Raw genomic sequence first — 21299 nt, forward strand, 5'->3', positions numbered from 1 at the left:
AGTAGGTCCACAGAAGGGACTAGAAGAAAAACATGAGAATGTGGTATACCTGGTAAGCATGACTGTAGTTTTGTAGAACTGGGTGGTGAAACAAGATATACTTTTTTTATGGGTCAACAGTTGAAGAAAGTTTCGGAAGCCTTTATGTTGGAGAATATAAGAAACCCGTTTTTCACTCCAAAGTAAGAGAGGAAAGTTTGAAAATGGATGTCATCATTGTCAACCGGGGCTGCAGACACACCTCTTACCCTGCTTCTCCCAGACAGAAGGAGGGGTGAGTGTGGATGGATGAGGGTGCAGGTAGGGAAGAGAAAGCAAATGGGAGGGAGGCATCATGCTTTGGTTTGTGGCTCACAGTCTTATTTAAGAACCTGATTAATTATTTTAAAGTCTGGCAAGAAGAAGGGAATGGAGGCAATCTCTATTAGTTTTCTATGGCTGCGTAACAAATTACTACAAAGTCAGTGGCTTAAAACAACATCCGTGTATCACCTCACAGTGTCTTCAGGTCAGCAATCTAGGCAAGGTCAAGCCAGATTCTCTGATCAGGGTGTCAGGGCTGAATCAAGGTGTCAGCAGTGTTCCATCTTCAGCTTGGGGTCCCCTCCAGGGCTCACATGGGTTGTTGGAGAGATTGATCCCTGTTTCACTGCTGGCCATTGGCAGGGGTCCCTCTCAGCATGTAGAGGCTGCCCCTCTGACAACTTGGTAGTTCAGGTCTTTATAGCCAGCAGGAGAGTCTCTCTCCAGCCACCAGGACAGTCTTGGGTGACATAACAATCGCAGGAGTGATACCCCATCTCCCTGCTCATAACTTAATCAAAGTAATGCTATCCCACATCTTCACAGATGCCACCTACATTCTAGAGGAGGAGATTATATTGGGAGTGTCCATTAGACAGTGGGAATCTTAGGGCTATCTTGGAATTCTGCATACCACAGCCTCCTGATAGTTACAATCCACATAAAGGAACAACCATCAAGCATCTCGAACAGCCTAAAAGAAATGTGCACGTCTGCATTTTCCAACCTGGTGTGTCAGCCTTCTGCAGGACATGAATACATGTCCCTCTTCAAAAAGCCTCCACGGTCAGGGTGCCTGGGTAGCTCAGGCAGTTAAGCATCTGACTTCAGCTCAGGTCATGATCTCAGTTTATGGATTTGAGCCCCACGTCAGGCTGTCAGTGCAGAGCCTGTTTCAGATCCTCCCTCCCCCTCTCTCTCTGCCTCTCCCCCACTCATGCTCTCTCAAAAATAAATAAACATTAAAAAAAAAAAAAAGAGCCTCCACGGTCAATTTAGTTTGGGAAAATGTGGGTTTAATAACATTTAACATATTTCTTTACTGAACAGAATATGGGATTTCCCCAAACATCTTTAACCCTGAAAATATTTTTTGGGTTTGTGCTAACTCAATTCACCACATTATTAACATTAATATGGCTGTAATACTACTATTATACTAGAAAGAGTTGTATTATTGTTCTTGTATTACCGTTTTATTCCCTCTGTGATGCCTTTCCTGATCACCTTTGTCTATGAGATCCTTCTTCTCTAGATTTTGGTAACACTAATGGTTTACCTTGCTTGATTGGCAGTTTGCTTACAATTGAGAAATATAAAATACTTGTCGATGGTCACCCCCTACTAAATTTAGTCTCTTTGAAGGCCAGAACTCTGGCTTAAGGCCCCAGGGTAGATAGAGCATTGGAGACAGCTGTGCAGTGGGAAGCATGGTGGCTGCGATTTCTGGGGACCCGAGTTATCTGGGGGTAATTTATCAGCTTAGGGACTAATGAGCAAACCTGTTACCCTCTCTCTGAACCTCTCCTGGATCCCCTTTAAACTGAAAGTGTTGCAAGAGATGATCTCTGAGGTCGCTTTGCACTGAATAATCTGTATCTGCCTGTCTCTAAGCCCTGCCCCATCACATGGGTATCTTTATGGTGCCTGGCCCACGGTATGCACGTCAAAAAAATATGTTTGTTGACTGAATACTTTTGAACTTACATTGTTGTGGGTTCCTGTATTTTATCAGTGCTCTTCTGTGTTCTAGGATGTTGCTAGCTTCCAGCTGGCCGGGATAATTACCTGGTCTTGTGCATCTAGCCTATACAACCCTCAGGCCACAACTGACCTAATGTAGCTTTGACCTTGTGCTATGCTTCTGTAACATAGGTGGTCTTCTTCATTAACAGAGATGGAAGGCAACCCCCTGGGAGGTGCACCTGTCATAAAATATCTTCTTTCCCAATGTCTGAATCTCCTGTTAAAGATTCATTCTCTACCCTTTTCTCTTAGAGCTCTATTATAACTCTAAAGAAATAAATACAGGAGTTATTATTTAGTAACTCATTCAGTAAGAAGTAAGCTGCCTTGTAATAGGCATATAGTGGGCAAGAAAGAAACCTCTGCTGTTGTGAGCCCCTAGGATGTTGGAGATGTTTGTTATGGCAGCATAACACCATCTGCTTTGATGCAGAAATGTCAGGAGGAAAGCACAGGGGTTGACAATTGATTGCTAAGGGATTTTGTGCTTGTGGGGATTTTAGGGGGCGACATCTAATGCTGCACACAGTTTATTAGCAACAGACCAACAGCATTAGCGTCACCAGGAAGTGACTAGAAATGCAGACTCTCGGGCCCTGCCCCAGACCTACTGAACCAGACTTTGTACCTCCAGGTGATTCAAGTGAAGATTAAAGTTTTGAGAATCAGTGGCCTAGAGGCAACTGGAAATGAGAGTCTGAAGCACCTGAAATAAATTTGAGCTAGAGGTGTAACTGGGTGCAACCCACATTCCACAGGTTCGTAAGTGTGGTCGGTCCCTGGACCAGCAGTATCGCCATCACAAAAAACCGTTTTTTGTTTTTTGTTTGTTTTTGAGAGATAGGGCCTGAGTGGGAGTGCGGCAGAGGGAGAGGGAGAGGGAGAGGGAGAGAGAGGGAGAGAGAGAGAGAGAGAGAGAGAGAGAATATCTCAAGTAGGCTCCAAGCTGTCAGTGCAGAACCCAACACAGGGCTTGATCAGAGATCAAGAGTCAGACGCTTAACCACCCAGGTGCCCCACGTAGGAACTTTATTTCAGAAATGCAGATTCTTGGGCCTCAACCAAGATCTACTGACTCAGAAACTGTAAAAGAGGCCCAGAAACCAGTGTTTTAACAACCCTGGATATGAGTCTCATACACACCGAAGTCTGGGAGCCTCTGTCACATACCAGTGAGTTGAAATAACAGGAGTTACTACTCTCCTGAACGAAGGGGATGGTTATCACATTGTCCCCATGAGAAAATACCACCTGTTTCGTGGTCATTTTCTTTATACTGTATCTTCTAGAAGGTACACGGGGACAATCAAGGCCTGGCTGTGGACTCTTTACCACGGTGATGACCTCTCAAATCTGCTTTTCTATCCGGTGGACGTACTAGGACAAAGCTGTGGGTAAAGAAGCAGAGGACAGAAAGGGAGGGGACATCAAACAACTGTTTTGCCTTGTGCCTCCTTGATCCTGCTGGGCCTTATTGCACTTGAAGTGCTGTGATGAGTGCTACAGAAAACACTTCCTGGGAGGGAGTCCCCTGGAACAGGTCCAGGCCTTCCCCCTTTTACCCAGAATGCGACAGAGGGGCGCCTGGGTGGTTCGACTCAGGTCATGATCTCATGGCTCGTGGGTTTGAGCCCCGCGTCGGGCTCTGTGCTGACAGCTCAGAGCCTGGAGGCTGCTTCGGATACTGGGTCTCCCTCTCTCTCTCTGCCCCTCCTTGCTCACGCTCTTTCTCTCTCAAAAATAAATAAAAACATGATAATAATAACAAAAAGAATGTAGTAGAGTAAGAACGGGAACCCCAGCTGTCATTCCCAATGGTCTGCACAGCCACATGCTAACCCATACGCATCCCTGACTGCAGCTCACTTTGGGATGCCACGGTTCTACAGCACTCATTCATTCCTTAACTTGTTCCTTCACTTCGTGCAGTATTTAATGGGTGACTTTTACGTGCAAGGCCCACGAGGCCCATGGAGAGGTCTCTTGTGTTTAGAAAAGGGACTGTGGGGAAGGCGGCACCAGCCAGGAAGGTCATGGCTCTTCCCTGCACCTGAGACTCCCAGGGATGCACCAAACTGGCCTCTCCTCCTACTTCAATCACAGAAAAGCCGGGCTAAGGCCGCATCTAGAATGCAGCACACTGTGATCTTCTAGTTTCACTGTTCCCTTTTGCAAAGGAGGGGGTGGGAAAGCAGGGATCGAGGAGGCCAGGGAGGAAAATGCATCCACAGCAGAACACACAGTATCTCCATCCTTACAAAGCTGCCTGCCTAGGGCTGTGTGCTAACTCCCCATTTCACAGGAGGGGAGTGATACAGCCATCTGTGGTGGGGCGGTGGGGATGGCTGGCCGCTCTGGCTGCAAGTTCAAATCACCTGATAAGCCCATAAAATTCTCAAGGCCAAGACCAGTCCTTGAACCACTTAAACCAGACCTTCTCGAAGTGAGATCCAGGCGCCAGTATTTAAAAAAAAAATGTTCTGGGTGATGCCACTGCACAGGTGGGACTGGGAACCGCTGTTCCAGGGAGGGTCGGGGGTCTTGCCCCTTTATGGAGCTGAGAGCTTCCTTCCCTGAAAGTCAAAGTTCCAGTTTCTCAGGATTCTCAGCAAAACGTTTTCAATTTCAAGAGTTTGTTTTAGAGTTCAAAGGGAGCTAATCAATTTAAGCTATTGTATTAAAATGACCATCCAATTATCTTTTATATTTTTAATTTTTTTATTTTGTGAGAGAAAGAGCATGGGTGTGGCATGAGGGAGGGGCAGATGGGGGGAGAGAGAGAGAAAGACAGAGAGAGAAAGAGAGAGAGAGAGAGAGAGAGAGACGCTGACAGGGCTTGATCCTACCACCCTGGGATCATGACATGAGCCATAATCAAGAGTCGGATGCTCAACCTACTGAGCCACCCAGGTGTCCCTTTTATATTTATATGGTTGTCACCAAACTTCTGATGCAGAATATTTAGTGAAAAGAACAATTCTTATTTTTTTCTTGTTTAACAATGTATGCTGGTCATAGATCTATTTTTGTTTTTTTGTGTTTTTTTTTTTTTTTTTTTTTTTTTTGAGAGAGGGCACAATGAGCAAAGGGTAGAAAGAGAGAGAGAGAGAGAATCCCAGGAGGGGCAGAGGGAGAAAGAGAGATGGAGGAGGGGAGAGATAGAAACAGAGAAGTGGGGCTCACCCAATTCGGGGCTGGAGCTCACCTGGTGTGGGACTTGAACTCACAAACTGTGAGATCACGACCTGAGTCAAAGTCAGATGCTTAAAGACTGTAGATCTATTTTTAATGAATAATTTCATTCACTACACAATCAATATGGCCAGAACATTGTTATTATGAATCCTTGGTAGAGAGCATGATGTTATTTACATGAGACAATGTCTGTGGTTTGGGTGGGGTGGGAAGGCGGTGCTGGGTTTAGAATGTGGTAAATTCAAAATGGCCTGGGGAATGAGAAGGAGCCCTTCCAGCCATCACTTTGCTCTTAACATCCACTATTACGTTTTTTTAATTTTTAATATTTATTTATTTTTGAGAGAGAGAGCAAGAGAGTGCAAGCATGAGTGGGGAAGGGGCAGAGAGAGAGGAAGACACAGAATCTGAAGCAGGCTCCAGGCTCTGAGCTGTCAGCACAGAGCCTGAGCGTGGCTGGAACCTGAGAACTGTGAGATCATGACCTGAGCAGAAGTCGGATGCTTAACCAACTGAGCCACCCAGGCACCCCACATCCACTATTATTTTTATATGAAAGTTTACTCTGGGCCTTATGTAGCAATGTGATGTAAGGTTAAAAGTTGTTAGAGACTGCACCGACATTCCCTAACTATCCACACACACAATACATTTAAGAAGTGTTGACAGCCTATATCTATGCCGACTATGAAATCAAAGCTAATCGAATTCATACAGGCAATTTATAGATGATGATAGATGTGAACAGGTTTGATAACAAAGTAGCACAAAATACAACTAAAAATCAGTGGTAAAATCTTCCTCAGTTAATAAAACGGTTGTGAGACTGGTAAAAAGAATAGGCCCTCTTCTATGGCTAATATTCCATGGTGTGTGTCTGTCTATCTATCTGGTTATCTACCTGATCACATCTTCTTTTTTTTAATGTTTATTCATTTTTGAGAGAGAGAGAGACAGAGAGAAAGAGAGAGAGAGTGCAAGCTGGAGAGAGGCAGAGAGAGAGGGAGACCCAGAATCCGAAGCAGGCTCCAGGCTCTGAGCTTTCAGCACAGAGCCTGACGCGGGGCTAAAACTCACGAACCACGAGATCACGACCTGAGCTGAAGTCAGACGCTCAACCGACTGAGCCACCCAGGCGCCCCTGATCATGGTGAGACAGGGTAACTACATTTATCCGGGTGATGTGCAGAATTGTCAACTCACTATGTTATACACCTGAAACTAATATAACATTGTATGTGTCAACTACATTTCAATCAAAGAAAAAGAAGAGGCTACAGAAGACATAAAGAGACTGCCCTTTTAACCCGGTGATGTCAATTGTAATAGTATGAATTTGGCCATGAAAAGATTATGAAGACAGAAGAAATGTTCCACGCCAGAGACAGACCTATATGCTACACATCTCACTTTGGGGATGTCTCTCAGAGTAAATGGTTCTGCTGCCTCCTTGTTCTGTCTTACACTAACCATTCTCTAGGCCGCCTTGCCTCTCGAAATACACTCTCACCTCTTGGGGTTGTTGGTACTGAGAGGCCATCAGAAGGAAAGCCCGCTGGGCCTGGAAAGCACTATGCACCATTTCCGCCTGGGAACAAAGAGAAAGAGGCAAGTTTAGATGTTTGAGCTTCAACACACAGTTACCATATAATCCAGCAATTCCATCCCTAGGTATAAACCTCCAAAATGAAAACATATGTCCCCATAAAAACTTGCTAATGAATGTTCACAGTAGCATTCTTCATGATAGCCAAGATATAGAAACAACCAGAATGTTCATCTGAATGGTGAAACGAAATGTGATATATCCGTACAATGGACATTACTCGGCATTAAAAAGAGATGAAATGCTGATACATGCTACAATGTGGGTGAACCTTAAAAACATGCTGAGCGAAGGAAGCCAGTCAGAAAGACCACATTTGTATGATTCCATTGATATGAAATGTCCAGAATAAGCAAATCTAGAGAGACAGAAAGGACATTCGCAGTTGCCCGGGGCTGTGGGAGAGAGGAATGGAGGTTTCTTTTGGGGGTGATGCTCGAATCGCATAGTGCTGATGGTTTCACAACTTGGGGGGTACACTAAAAGCCACTGAACTCTTCACCCTGAAAGGGTGAATATTATTACGTGCCAATGACATCCCAATAAAGCTGTTAAAAAATGTCCGAGTCCCAAAGTACCATCGTTTTCAAAAGGTATCTCTCCCGTCCTCATTCACGGGGTGCCCAGACCTGTGTGTTCTATGCCTTCTAGTGGAAAGAAAGTTGTCCCTTAAGTCATTCCCATAAATATATGTTCCCCATGAGCCAGTGGCTTCTACAACTAACCATTAAGACATATTTGGAGGGGTCCTGGGTGGTTCAGTCGGGTAAGTGGCTGACTTCAGCTCAGGTCATGATCTCACGGTTCAAGGGTTCGAGCCCCGCATTGGGCTCCGTGCTGACAGCTCAGAGCCTGGAGCCTACTTCAGATTCTATGTCTCCCCCTCTCTCTACCCCTCCCCTGCTCACATTCTGTGTCTCTCCATCTCTCAATAATAAATAAACATTAAAAATTAAAAAAAAAAATTAAAAAAGAATACCAAGAAGAAAATAATTCCAAATACTTGTATCATCTACAAATGACCATTTTTGGCAGAATGTTTCTAGGTTTTAAGAAAATGCACTGTTTTCAGAAGACAAAGTATAATGACTTAGAATAATTTTTAAATGCAAATAATTACAAATATTAAAGTTTAATAACATGCCTCACGATCTAGAAATAATCTTTATTAACAACAGATGAACACCATTGTATCACCTTTTAAGATCTATATGCACAGGGGCGCCTGGGTGGCGCAGTCGGTTAAGCGTCCGACTTCAGCCAGGTCACGATCTCGCGGTCCGTGAGTTCAAGCCCCGCATCAGGCTCTGGGCTGATGGCTCAGAGCCTGGAGCCTGTTTCCGATTCTGTGTCTCCCTCTCTCTCTGCCCCTCCCCCGTTCATGCTCTGTCTCTTTCTGTCCCAAAAATAAATAAACGTTGAAAAAAAAAAAATTAAAAAAAAAAAAAAAAGATCTATATGCACAGACTTTTATAAGATGGGACCATACCCAAGGTACTATTTTTTAAGAAAAAAAGTATAAATTTTGATTATGGTTGAGCAGTAGACATGAAAGAGAAAGAATTGGTAAACTTAAAAGCTTCTGCACTGTTATAATTAATATGTCCTAAATGATCATTCCAAGGTAAAAAAAAAAAAAATATATATATATATATATACACATATATATATATATATACACATATATATATATAAAATATTAAGAGATTGGAATAATTATGTATTTGCATTTTATTTTATTTTATTTTATTTTTTTAATTTTTTTTTTCAACGTTTATTTATTTTTGGGACAGAGAGAGACAGAGCATGAACGGGGGAGGGGCAGAGAGAGAGGGAGACACAGAATCGGAAACAGGCTCCAGGTTCTGATCCATCAGCCCAGAGCCCGACGCGGGGCTCGAACTCACGGACCGCGAGATCGTGACCTGGCTGAAGTCGGACGCTTAACTGACTGCGCCACCCAGGCGCCCCTGTATTTGCATTTTAAATTACCTGGTATAACTGACTGACTTCTTACTGATAAAGATGAGAATATAAAGTATGTTCCTCCTTTTTTTCTATCTCTGGCTCCCTATATTTCCTATGTTTTTACTTATTTTTCTTTTGCTCTAGTTGTGACATACATATCCTATTTGTAACATTAATTCACAGACTTGAGGATCAGTTCCATGTTTAAACACACCTATGTTTCTCACCAGTCATTTTACCATGAATTCTCCGGATCTAGGTTATCTTGATAATTTTTTTGCTGGCCGAACCTAATTATCTATTATTTTCTTCAAAAAAAGATCTCCAAGTTGCTTTTCGTTCTTCAAGTCTGGACACGTCTCCCTGTTGTCTTTATATTTTCACAGAATCTTGGCTGAATATAACCTCCTTGGGTCACTTTCTTCCTCCATTTTCAGATAGCACGGCACTAAATGTGGCAATGGAGAAATCCAAAGCCAGCTTGGTGTTTTTCTCTCTTGCAGAAAATTGGCTTTTTCTAGTTTGACACCTGGAGAGTTCTTTCTTCATCCTTGGGGTTTAACAGCTTAACCACAACGCGTTTGGGTCTTGAGTATTCTGTGTTATATCTGCTGGAGTAGGCTTGGCCCTTTACTTGTTTCTAGGAGAGTTTCCTTACATCATTCAAGACGCCTCTGTTCCATTTGTTAGGATCTCTGTTCAGGGACTCCATTCATCATCTTTAGATTATGAAATATTTGAGTGTCTTTGTATCTTCTAGATTCTCTCTCTCTTTAATTTCTTTGTCTTTCATCTGTATTTACTGTGATCATATGAAGTCTTTATTGTGAGTTAACAGATTTTTCAACAGGATCTCTTATATACATTCACATTTTAAATTTATATATCATTTCTGCGTGAATGTTGTTTTTGTTCTTGATTTATTAACATTCCATTTTCCTTTGCATTTCACTCTTATTCTATCACCTTGTCTTTAAGCTATTTAAAACTGTTTATACTCTTATTAAGTTCTGAGAGTGTAAGTTATACTCTTATTAAGCCATTGTGAGGAATCTGTGTCTGTTCCTTACATTTCCTTTTCTTTGAGTGTGAGCCTGTGCTTTCCCTTTGCATGCTATGTTCCTGTCTGACACACTACCTCTAGCTGTCATGAAGGTGATTCCGTGAGCCTTTTGCTACCATTTTGGGGGCTGGGTTATTTTCCCCTTCACTCAAGGTTTGTGCTCTGTCAACTCTTTTAGAGCCTGATGGAATGGGACGAGAGGGACAGCTCAGTGAGGTGATGTCCAGTCTTTGAGAATTTGGGTGCTACTCATTCTTCTGAGAATAAGTTGAGTATCTTAAACCATGATTTGCTCCACATTCCTGGGACATACACCATTCTGATGGAGTGGTCCCACAGATTTTAGATCATCCCTCCAATTCAGAACCCAGACATGAACCATCATCTACACAGGGAAGCAGCCCTATGGTTCCCTTTTCCCTTTTATTTTCTTCTCCTGATTTCATTTCCTTTAAGGTATGTTTTTAAGGGGGTGGAGAATAGGGGCAGAGCTATGAACCAAAAGCTGCTTAGCCATCAGTTACTGAAATGTATTGCTTTCGGTTATCGCTTTCTTATTTACTTACTATTAGTGAATTTTTTTTGTTTTTTTTTTACCTCTTTTCTTTTTTCTTCTCTTGGCTCATCGTGGTTGTACAATTCTGATTCAGTTGTGTTTTTTTTGGTCACAGGTTGTATCTTTTAACTTTCTGATTTCACCTTTCATCTCTTCCTTGTAAGTGTCACATCTGGTTTGGGGCAGTTTCTATCTCTCTGTTACCAGGGATAACTCTTTCTTCTCTGATAAATAGGTAAGAACCAGTATAACACATTTAATACATTTTGAATAACAGATAGCTAGACCATTAGGATTAGGTTCATTTCATCCTGGTGTCAATATCAAACAATTTTCTGGGCTGGAGGGATAAATGTATCAACCAAATGGGAAATTACAACTTTTTTAATTGAAGAATAATTGACATACAATATTATATTAGTTTCAATATACAATACAGTGATCCGATATTGATTAGTTTCAATATACAATGTAGTGATCCGATATTTATATATACTATGAAATGGTCACTACAATAATTCTAAGTTACCATCTGTCACTCTACAAATCTGTTATGATATTATTGACTATATTCCCTGTGCTGTAATTTATATCCCCATGTCTTACTTATTTTGTAGCTAGAGGACTGTCCTTCTTAATCCTCTTTACCACTTTCATCCATCTCCCACTTTCTTCCCCTCTGGCAACCATCAGTTTGTTCTCCGAATCTATGAGTCCGCTTCTGTTGTTTTGTTTTGTTTTTCAGATTCCATGTATGGGTGAAATCATGGCACTTGTCTTTCTCTGCCTTATTTATTTCACTTAGCATAAATACCCTGTAGGTCCATCCATGTTATTGTATATGGCAAGATTTCGTTATTTTTTATGGCTGAGTAACATTCCACCTCTTCTTTGTCCATTTATCTATCAATGGACATTTGGGGTGATTCCATATCTTGGCTATGGTAAATAATGTTGTGATGAACACAGGGGTGCATATGTCTTTTAAAATTATTGTCTTCATTTTCTTTGGATAAACACCTAGATGTGAAATTGCTGGACCATAGGGTAGTTCAATTTTTAATTTTTTGAGGAGCCACCATACTGTTTTCCACAGTGGTTGCACCAATTTACATTCCTACCAACAGTGCACAAGTGTTCCCTTTATTTCCATGCCCTCAACAACACTTGTTATATCTTGTCTTTTGGATAGCAGCCATTCTGACTGGTGTGAGGTGATATCTCACTGTGGTTTTGATTTGCATTTTCCTGATGGTTAGTAATGTTTAGCATCTTTTCATGTGCCTGTTGGATATCTGTATTTCTTTGGAAAGTGACTATCTAGGACCTCTGCTCATTTTTAAATCAGATTGTTTTATTTATTTATTTTAGGTTGTATGAGTTCTTTATACATCTTAGATATTAACCTCTTGTTTGATACATCATTTGTGAATATCTTCTCCCTTCAGTAGGTTGCCTTTTCATTTTACTGGTGGTTTCCTTCACTGCAAAACCTTTTTAGTTTGATATGGTCCCACTTGTTTATTTTTGCTTTTGTTGCTCTTGCCTGAGGAAACAAATCCAAAAAAAAAAAAAATCCCATCTAGGAATTTTATGGTTTCAGGTCTTACATTTAAGCCTTTAATTCATTTTGTGCTAATTTTTGAATATGGTGTAAGGAAGTCATCCAGTTTCATTCTTTTGCATGTAGCTGTCCAGTTTTCCCAGGACGACTTGTTGAAGAGAGTATCTTTTCCCCATGGTATGTTCTTGCCTCCTTTGCCATAGATTAACTGACCATATAAGTGTGGGTTTATTTCTGGGCTCCCTCTACTGTTTTATTGATCTGTATGTCTGTTTTTGTGCCTGTATCGTCCTGTTTTGATTATGATAACTTTGTGGTATAGTTTGAAATCTGAAACTGCGATACTTCCATCTATGTTCTTTTTTTTCCTCTAGATTACTTTGGTTATTCGGGGTCTTTTGTGGTTCCTTAGGATTACTTGTTCTAGTTCTTTGAAAAATGTCATTGATATTTTGATAGGAATTGCACTGAATCCATAGAATGTTTTACATAGTATGGACATTTTAACAATATTAATTCTTCCAATCCATGAACACAGCATAACTTCCCATTTATTTGTGTCATCTGCAATTTCTTCCATCAATGTCTTATAGTTTTCAGAGTACAGGTCTTTTACCTCCTTGTTTAAATTTATTCCTAGGTATTTTAATCTTTTTGATGTCATTGTAAATGGAATTCTTTTCTTAATTTCTTAATTTCTGTTACATCATCATTAGTGTATAAACAGATTTCTATATATTGATCTTGTATCCTGCAACTTTACTGAATTAATTTATTAGTGCTAATAGTTTTTTGGTGGAGTCTTTAGGGTTTTCTCTATATAAACTATGGACATGTCATCTGCAAATAGTGACAGTTTTACTTCTTCCTTTCCAATTTGGATGCCTTTTATTTCTTTTTCTTGCCTAATTGCTATGGCAGGATTTCCAATACTACATTCCATAAAGTGATGAGGGGGGTAGTGACTAGTTTTTGTCATTCTACTTCATTAGTATGTTTTGGCATCTAACAAATTTTTCCAAAATGTTTACTGAAATGAGCACCTTGATCTTGTTTCTAACTTTTCTCATCATTTCTCATTCAAGGAATTTTTTCTACCGAGAAAAAAAAAGCTTCAGATCAAACCAAGATTTGTAGACCATTTACATTTAAAACAACAAATTCAATCATCATCAACATACCAGAGTAAGTTTCATGAATGTTTACATGAGGGTATATCCTCCATTTTGTAGTACACGTTTTGTAGTACACTCCATTTTGTAGATAGTACACTATCTCCTCTTCTTTTTGTCCTCGTACCCTGATTGCTGGGATTGTATTGCTCAAAATTTCAAATTTTGTATGTTCCTTAAGGAAGAATAGAGGATTTTCAATATTTATTGTCCTCGAGGCCATTATGACCTTATGAATGCAAAGTTATGAGCTGCATGAATGTTTATCCACGTATCAAAGTGTGTATTTTCAGTGGTTCAGAAGGACTTTTGTCAGTCTCTAATGACCACATTTCCAAAAAGAAAACTATGAAATATAGCTTTCCACAGCTTGGATATAAATAAAATACTTGCACTTCTCTCAGCCACAATAATATAGAGTATTGTCCTCATCTATGACAAGCCTTGCTGAATTGACTGAACTATAGTTGCTGTGGAACAGTAATTCAGGATTGCCTGACTTCTGTAGTTGAACTGCTAGCTCCGAGGTGGCATTGACAATATTTTTGTAGTTATCTCAGGATGAACACTATCATTAGTGTTTTTTACTTTCCCTACAAAGAATATTTAGCTGTTGGTAGTAGAGTAATTTTCTGGTGGTCTAATCAGAAAGGCGGCCAATTGTATTAATTAGAATCCTTCCCCAAATGGCCTTTCACTCAACAAGAGAGGCGGAGTTGGAGTGGAGAATGGCTCAATACCTAGATACCCGCTTCAACTCTTTCACTTTGCTTATGAAGAGAAATCTTTCTGAGGATTCGGCTGTGCACTTCTCCCAGCTCCCTAAAACTCTGGGCATAATTAGCAGAATATAAAGCACATTCATGTTTAACTCATCAGTCCATGTTTCAAAGGACTTTCATTCCACACTTGAGATATTGTGATCTACCTGCTTCTACTGGAACGTTCTGTGAGTCCCCTCAACCAGACAGCATCCTATTTAGGAGCAATTTTACTAAACCTGCTGAGTTCTGATAACTCAAAAGGGAGAATTTGGCTCACTCAGGCAGCTCAAAACATTGTGAAAGAAAATGCCAAACGTAGGGATTTTCAGTAACAACAAATAATTGCGGGGTTTTGCTGAGTTTGTCCATCACATGTGTGCAGGGCTCAGAGAGCCGCAATGACCTTTGTGGGTGTATATGTGCATCTATCTGTCTCTGAGCACGTGTGTGAAGAGAGGAAAGGGAGACTATTTAAGACTCAAGGCTATGCATTTGGTTTAAACTCAATCCACTATCACTTAGGTAAATGGGATTCTTGGATAGATGGAACTGTGGACCACTTTGTTTTTTGCCCTAGGAGCACACAGTAGGACAGAGTAGGAGAATGAATTTTGGTAATCAGTTTAAAGTAAACCTCAGGACTAGGAGATGCCAGCCAAATATGACTCATTTCCATCTAATCCCCTCAGGAGAGAGCTGGCTCCCTGGGGAAGCCCAAGTGATCTCTAAATACTCATCAAATCTTTGCATTGTTTCACAGGGAATGTTACAGGCTGAAAAATACCATGTGAATGAAAAAAACGAACAGGTGCAACTGGGAGAAAGGGTGCAGGAAAAACATGGAGGAGACAAAAAAGTACCCAATCAGGGCATCTGTAATGAAGGGATTCTCAGGTCTTCTGAAACAGCATCAGCCTTCTTGAGAACCAGACAGTGAAGGGAAGGGGGTCCTCCTCTTCTAAGGTCAGGGGAAAGGGCATCTGTCTTTGGGTGCAATATGTGGACTCTAGAAAGGTCATGGTCAATGCCATCCCCACTGCCCTCCCTAATTAGTCTGCCAATGCCCTATATTTTATAATTAGAGATTTTGTATCTTTAGATTTTATTCTTTAGGGGCCTCTAATCAGGGGCCTTTAACCCTAAAGGAGAAGTCCCTTGAGTTTCAGCAAAGAGGGACCTGAGAGATAAAAGCAAGACAAGAAAATGGGTTGATGAAAAGAGGTGACAGGATGACAAAAACAAATTTGACCACTTCGCAATTTTGCTTAAAATAAATTGAAGATGCCTAATTTTTAAAAAAAATTTTTTTAACGTTTATTTATTTTTGAGACAGAGAGAGACAGAGCATGAAACGGGGAGGGTCAGAGAGAGAGGGAGATACAGAATCTGAAACAGGCTCCAGGCTCTGAGCGGTCAGCACAGAGCCCGGCGCGGGGCTCGAACTCACGGACCGCAAGATCATGACCTGAGCTGAAGTCGGACGCTTAACCGACTGAACCACCCAGGCGCCCCTGAAGATGCCTAATTTTGTAACAACAAACATAAGCACCAATTCTATAAAGTCAGATTATGAAAGGCATCTGGGTTGACATATTAAGAACCATAAAGAAAGCTTACACCAGTGCTTCTTAGCCGTAAGTGTGTATTATAGTCACCTAGAGGGTTTGTTAAAACAGAGTCCTATCCCCCGAGTTTCAGATTCAGTAGGTTTCCATGAACCTGAGAATTTACATTTCTAACAAATACTACTTGCTATAATTGTTTATTAATTCTAAGAGGTCTTTTTTGTCAATTCTCTTGGATCTTCTTGATAGATAATGATCACATTATCTGCAATAAAGGACAGTTTTATGTCTTCCTTGCCAATTTGTATACCTTTTAATTCCTTTTTTTGTCTAATTGCATTTCACAGACTTCCAGTCTGAGTTGAAAAGGAATGCCCAAAAGGGGACATCTTTGCCTTGTACCTGATCTGAGTGGGAAAGCTCTGAGTTTCTCACCATTCATTAATTATGCTAGCTGTAGGTTTCTTGTAGATAGTCTTTATCAAGTTGAGAAAGTTCCCCTTTAGTCCTGGTTATTGAGAATTTTTATTACGAATGGGTATTGGATTTTACCAATGGCTTTTTCTGCACCTATTAATATGACCATGTGATTTTTCTTTTTTAGTCTGCTGATGGAATAGATTACATTAATTGATTTTTGAATGTTGAACCAGCCTTGCATACCTGGGAAAAATTCCACTTGACCATGGTGTATAATTCTTTCTATACTTTTTTGGATTCAATTGGCTAATTTTTTTTTTTTGAGGATTTCTACATTTATGTTCAGGAGAGTTATAGGTCTATAGTTTTCTCTTCTTATAATACCTTTATCTTATTTTGGTATTAGGGTAATACTGGCCTCATAGAATGATTTAGGAAGTATTTTCTCTTTGGAAGAAGATTCGGAAGAGATTGTAGAAAACCGGTATAGTATCTTCCTTAAATGTTTGGTAGGGTTCACCAGTGAACCCACTGGGCTTGATGCTTTCTATTTTTGAAAGGTTACTAATTATTAATTGAATTTCTTTAATAGATATAGGCCTTTCAGATGATCTGTTTCTTCTTGTGTGAGTTTTGGTAGATGTGACAGATGAATCTTTCAACGAATTGGTCCATATCATCTTGGTTATCAAATCTGTGGGCATGGAGTTGTTCACAGTATTCCTTTATTATACTTTTAGTTTCCATGGGATTTGTAGTGATATGCCCTCTTTTATTTCTGACATTAGTAATTTGTGTCCTCTCTTTTTTTTTTTTTTTTTTACTTATTTAGCCTGGCTAGAGGTGTATCAATTTTATTGATCATTTCAAAAAACCAGCTTTTAGTTTTGGTGATATTCTCTACTGATTTCCTGTTTTCAATTTCATTGATTTTTGTTCTAATTCTTATTTCTTTTCTTCTTTTTCTAGTTTCCTAAGGTGGAAACTTAGATTATGTATTTCAGATCTTTCTTCTCCTCTAACATTCCCATTCAATATTATAAATTTCCCTCCTAGCACTGCTTTCACTGCATTCCCCAAATTTTCATCTTGTTTTCATTTTTATTTAGTTCAAAATATTTTTTAATTGAGGTATAATCAACAGATAACACGGTATTAGTTTCAGGTTACAACATAATGATTCGGTATATGTGTATATTGTGAAATGATCACCACAATAAATCTAGTTAACATCCGAGTTCAAAACAATTTTTAACATCTTTGACTCATGTGTCATTTAGAAACGTGTTGTTTAACATCCACACATTTGAGGATTTTCCAGTTATCTTTCTGTCATTAATTTCTAGTTTAATTCCACTGTGGTCTAAGAGCAGACAATGTATGAATTGATTTTTTTTTTTTTTTAATTTGGTCAGGTGTGTTTTGTGTTTCAGAATGTGGTCTGTCTTGGTGAATGTGACATGTGAGCTTGAGAAAAATGTGTATTCTGTTGTTGTTCGATAGTTCATAGGTGTCTACCTATGATTGATGGAGTTGAGTTCAGCTACATCCTTACTGATTTTCTGCCTGATAGACCCGTCCATTTTTGAGGCAGGGGTGTTGAAGTCTCCAACTGTCATAGTGGGGTAACGCTCTCGTGGATGGTGGATTTGCTCTTCTATGAGTACAATGCTCTGTTGTTCAGAGCACACTGCTATGCACTGTTAAGAACTGTTAGGTCTTGTGGGTAACTGACCCTTTTGTCATAATGCAATGCTCTTCTTTTCCCTGGTAACTTTCCTTACTTGGAAGTCTGCTCTGTCTGACATTAATCCAGCTACTCCTGCCTTCTTCTAATTAGTGTTAGCACGGTATATTTTCCACATCCATTTACTTTCAATCTATACGTGCGTTCATATTTAAAATGGGTTTCTTATAGAGAACATGTAGTTGGTTGTGTTTTTTGACCCACTCTGACAATCTCTATCTTCTCATTGGTGCATGTTGACCACTGACATTAAAGTGATTACTGCTATAGTTGGATTATATCTACCATATTCATTACTATATTCTATTTGTTGCCTTATTTGTTCCTATTTTTGTCTTCCACTCTTTTTCTGCTTTTTGTGGTTTTAACTGAGCATTTTAGATGATTCTACTTTCTCTCCTTCCTTAGCATATCATACACTGTTTTTTCCTTTTAAGTGGTGACCCAAGAATTCGCCACATACATTTAATACAAGTCCACTTTCAAATAACATTATACCACTTCATAGTAGCATGAATACCTTACAATAACAAAATAATATATTTTTAAAAAGTTTTATTTACTTATAAATAAAACGTGAGTTTTATCAAAAATAAAAATAAATGGGGCGCCTGGGTGGCGCAGTCGGTTAAGCGTCCGACTTCAGCCAGGTCACGATCTCGCGGTCCGTGAGTTCGAGCCCCGCGTCGGGCTCTGGGCTGATGGCTCGGAGCCTGGAGCCTGTTTCCGATTCTGTGTCTCCCTCTCTCTCTGCCCCTCCCCCGTTCATGCTCTGTCTCTCTCAGTCCCAAAAAAAAATAAATAATAATAAAAAAAAAAAATAATAAAAAAAAATAAAAATAAAGCGTGAGTGGGGGAAGGGCAGAGAGAAAGAGAGAGAGAGAAAGAGAGAGAGAGAGAATCCCAAGCAGGCTCCACACTGCCAGCACAGAGCCTGATATAGGGCTTGAACCCATGAAGACACAGGAAATGATCTGAGCCAAAACCAAGAGTCAGATGCTTAACTGACTGAACCACCCAGGTGACCCAATAACAAAATAATCTTAATCTCTTCATCTTGTCCTGTGTATCACTGCTGTCATTCATTTCACACACACACACACACACACACACACACACACACACAATGAAAATAAATGAAAAATAAAAGTTTTTATTTTACCTTCACTTATTTCTTGCTTGATATTCTTCTTTATATAGATACAAGTTTCTGAGCTAATTATATTATATTCTTTTTCTCTGAAGAATTTGTTTTAACATTTCTTGCAAGGTAGGTCTACCAGCAACAAGTTCCCCTCAATTTTTGTCTGAGAAAGTATTTCTCCTTCACTTAAAAAAAATTTTTTTAAGGTTTATTTGTCTTTTGACAGACAGAGAGAGACAGAGCGTGAGTAGGGGAGAAGAGGAGCAGAGAGAAAGGGAGTCACAGATTCCAAAGCAGGCTCCAGGCTCTGAGCTGTCAGCACAGAGCCTGATGAAAGGCTCAAACTCATGAACTGCAATATCATGACCTGAGCTGAAGTTGGACGCTTAACCAGCTGAGCCATCCAGGCATCCCTCTTCTTCACTTTTGAAGGATAATTTCTCTGGGTACAAAATTCTAGGTTGGTAGGTTTTTTTCTCTCTAACACTTTAAGTATTTCCTTCCATTCTCTTCTTCCTTGCATGGTTTCAGAGAGGTCAGATTTAACTTTTGTCTTTGTTCCTCTACAGAAAAAGTATTTTCCTCTGGTTTCTTTCATTTTTTTTTTAATTTTCTATAATTTGAAAAGGATATGCTAGGGTGTAGGGATTTTTTTGTTTTTTTTGTTTGTTTATTTGTTTTTTTGTTTGTTTATTTATTTATTGTATTTATCCTGCTTGGTATTCCTTAAGCTTCCTGGATCTGTGGTTGGGTTTCTGATGTTAATTTGGGGAAATTCTCAGTTATCATTGTTTCAAACATTTCTTCTATTCCTTTCTCTCTTTATTCTCCTTTGGGTATTACCATTATACGTATGTTACACCTTTAGTAGTTGTCCCAAAGTCCTTGGATATTCTCTTCTGTTTTGTTTGGTCTTTGTTCTTTTTGTTTTTTTGAAGATTCTACTGGTACATCCTTTAGCTCTGAGATTCTTTCTTCAGTTGTGTACAGTCTACTAATAAGCCCATCAAAGCCGTTCTTTACTTCTGTTACAGTGTTTTTTGTCATCAGAATTTCTTTTTGGTTCTTTCTTAGGATTTCTGTCTCTCTGTTCATTGCCCATCTGTACTTGCCTGCTGTCTACTTCCTCTGTTATTGCCCTTCACAAATTAATCAGAGTTATTTTAAATTCCTCATTAGGTAATTCTAACATCCCTGTTATGTCTGGTTCTCAGGCTTGCTTTGTCTCTTCAAATTTGAGTTTTTGCCTTTTGGTATGCCTTGTAATTTTTTTGATAATTTTTTACATTTGGTAATTTTTTTGACTGCCAGACTTGGGTGAGAGAAACTGCCATTAATAGCTATCTAATTTTTTTTAATGTTTATTTTTGAGAGAAAGAGCGCGTGCATGCACGCGCAAGTGGGGGAGGAACAGAGAGAGAGGGAGGCTCTAGGCTCTGAGCTGTCAGCACAGAGCCCAATGTGGGTCTCGAACTCACAAACCATGAGATCATGCCTGAGCCGAATTCAGACGCTTAACCAACTGAGCCACCCAGGCACCTCAGAAACTGCTATAAATAGTACTTCAGTAATGGGGTGGTGGCAAGACAAGGAAGTGTACTTTAATCCTACGATTAAGTCTCAGTCTTAAGTGAGTCTGTGCCTCTGGGATGTGAACTTCACAAGTGTTTCTCACATTTTTTTCCTTCCTCTTTAGGTGGGACAGGATGGCTACAGTGATCTGGACTTGGGTGTGTCCCCTTCCCATGTGGAAGACTAGTGCCAGCTGGAGTTGGGGATTTCTCTTTCCTGGTCAGTTGGGCTGTGACAATACCCTACGAGGTTAGGCTCTGATTAACTAGCTTCCACTGAGGACAGGTCTTTTCTCTTTTTTTAAAATCTTTATTTATTTTTGAGAGGGGGAGAGAGAGAGAGAGAGACAGAGCACAAGCAGGGGAGGGGCAGGCAGAGAGGGAGACACAGAATCTGAAGCAGGCTTCAGGCTCCGGGGCTCTCAGCACAGAGGCCGACGCAGGGCTCGAACCCACGAACCATGACATCATGACCTGAGCCAAAGTCGGAAGCTTAACCGACTGCACCACCCCGGCGCCCCAGGACAGGTTTTGTTAAGAACAGAGTGCTCTGGCTGATTTTAAAATGCTTCCTTTCCCCCCTCCCCTTGCCAGAAGCCTGAGGGCATTTTTCTTCCATATTTACTGTGGGGACCTGACTGAACTGCCATAGGCAATGTCACAGTGTTGTGGGGGACCCCAACAACTGGGTCCTCCTGGACTTCTGAGCTCTCAGAGTCGTCTGCGCTGAGCTTCCAACAATCCATCAATTACAGTTCAGGTTGTTTTCCCACTGGGGCGCTGGTTCCCATGGCAACGTCACTCCTGAGTCTCTGCTCCCAGATGCAGGAACTCCTGTTGTCACCTGTTTCTCTGGTCCCGGGGACAGCAGTCTGCCCTGGGTCCTCCCTTCTCTTACAGATCCAAACAGAGCTG

The 21299-nt window shown here is 40.4% G+C and overlaps 1 protein-coding gene across 4 annotated transcripts in view; it reads right to left on the reverse strand.

Annotated features, from left to right (window-relative positions):
* The window catches only part of CAP2 (cyclase associated actin cytoskeleton regulatory protein 2), a 153890-nt gene that overhangs the window by 84529 nt on the left and 48062 nt on the right, over nucleotides 1-21299 (reverse strand). For 3 of the 4 annotated variants that reach the window (XM_045497301.1, XM_045497303.1, XM_045497304.1), the window contains one exon: nucleotides 6755-6832. The exons of the other annotated variant lie outside the window; for it this stretch is intronic. In XM_045497301.1, coding sequence (XP_045353257.1) covers nucleotides 6755-6832 — 78 coding nt within the window. The remainder of the gene's footprint in view (nucleotides 1-6754; nucleotides 6833-21299) is intronic. 4 annotated transcript variants of the gene reach the window in all.

The sequence above is a fragment of the Leopardus geoffroyi genome, chromosome B2 (genome assembly GCF_018350155.1).
Source record: "Leopardus geoffroyi isolate Oge1 chromosome B2, O.geoffroyi_Oge1_pat1.0, whole genome shotgun sequence".
Classification (NCBI taxonomy): domain Eukaryota; kingdom Metazoa; phylum Chordata; class Mammalia; order Carnivora; family Felidae; genus Leopardus; species Leopardus geoffroyi.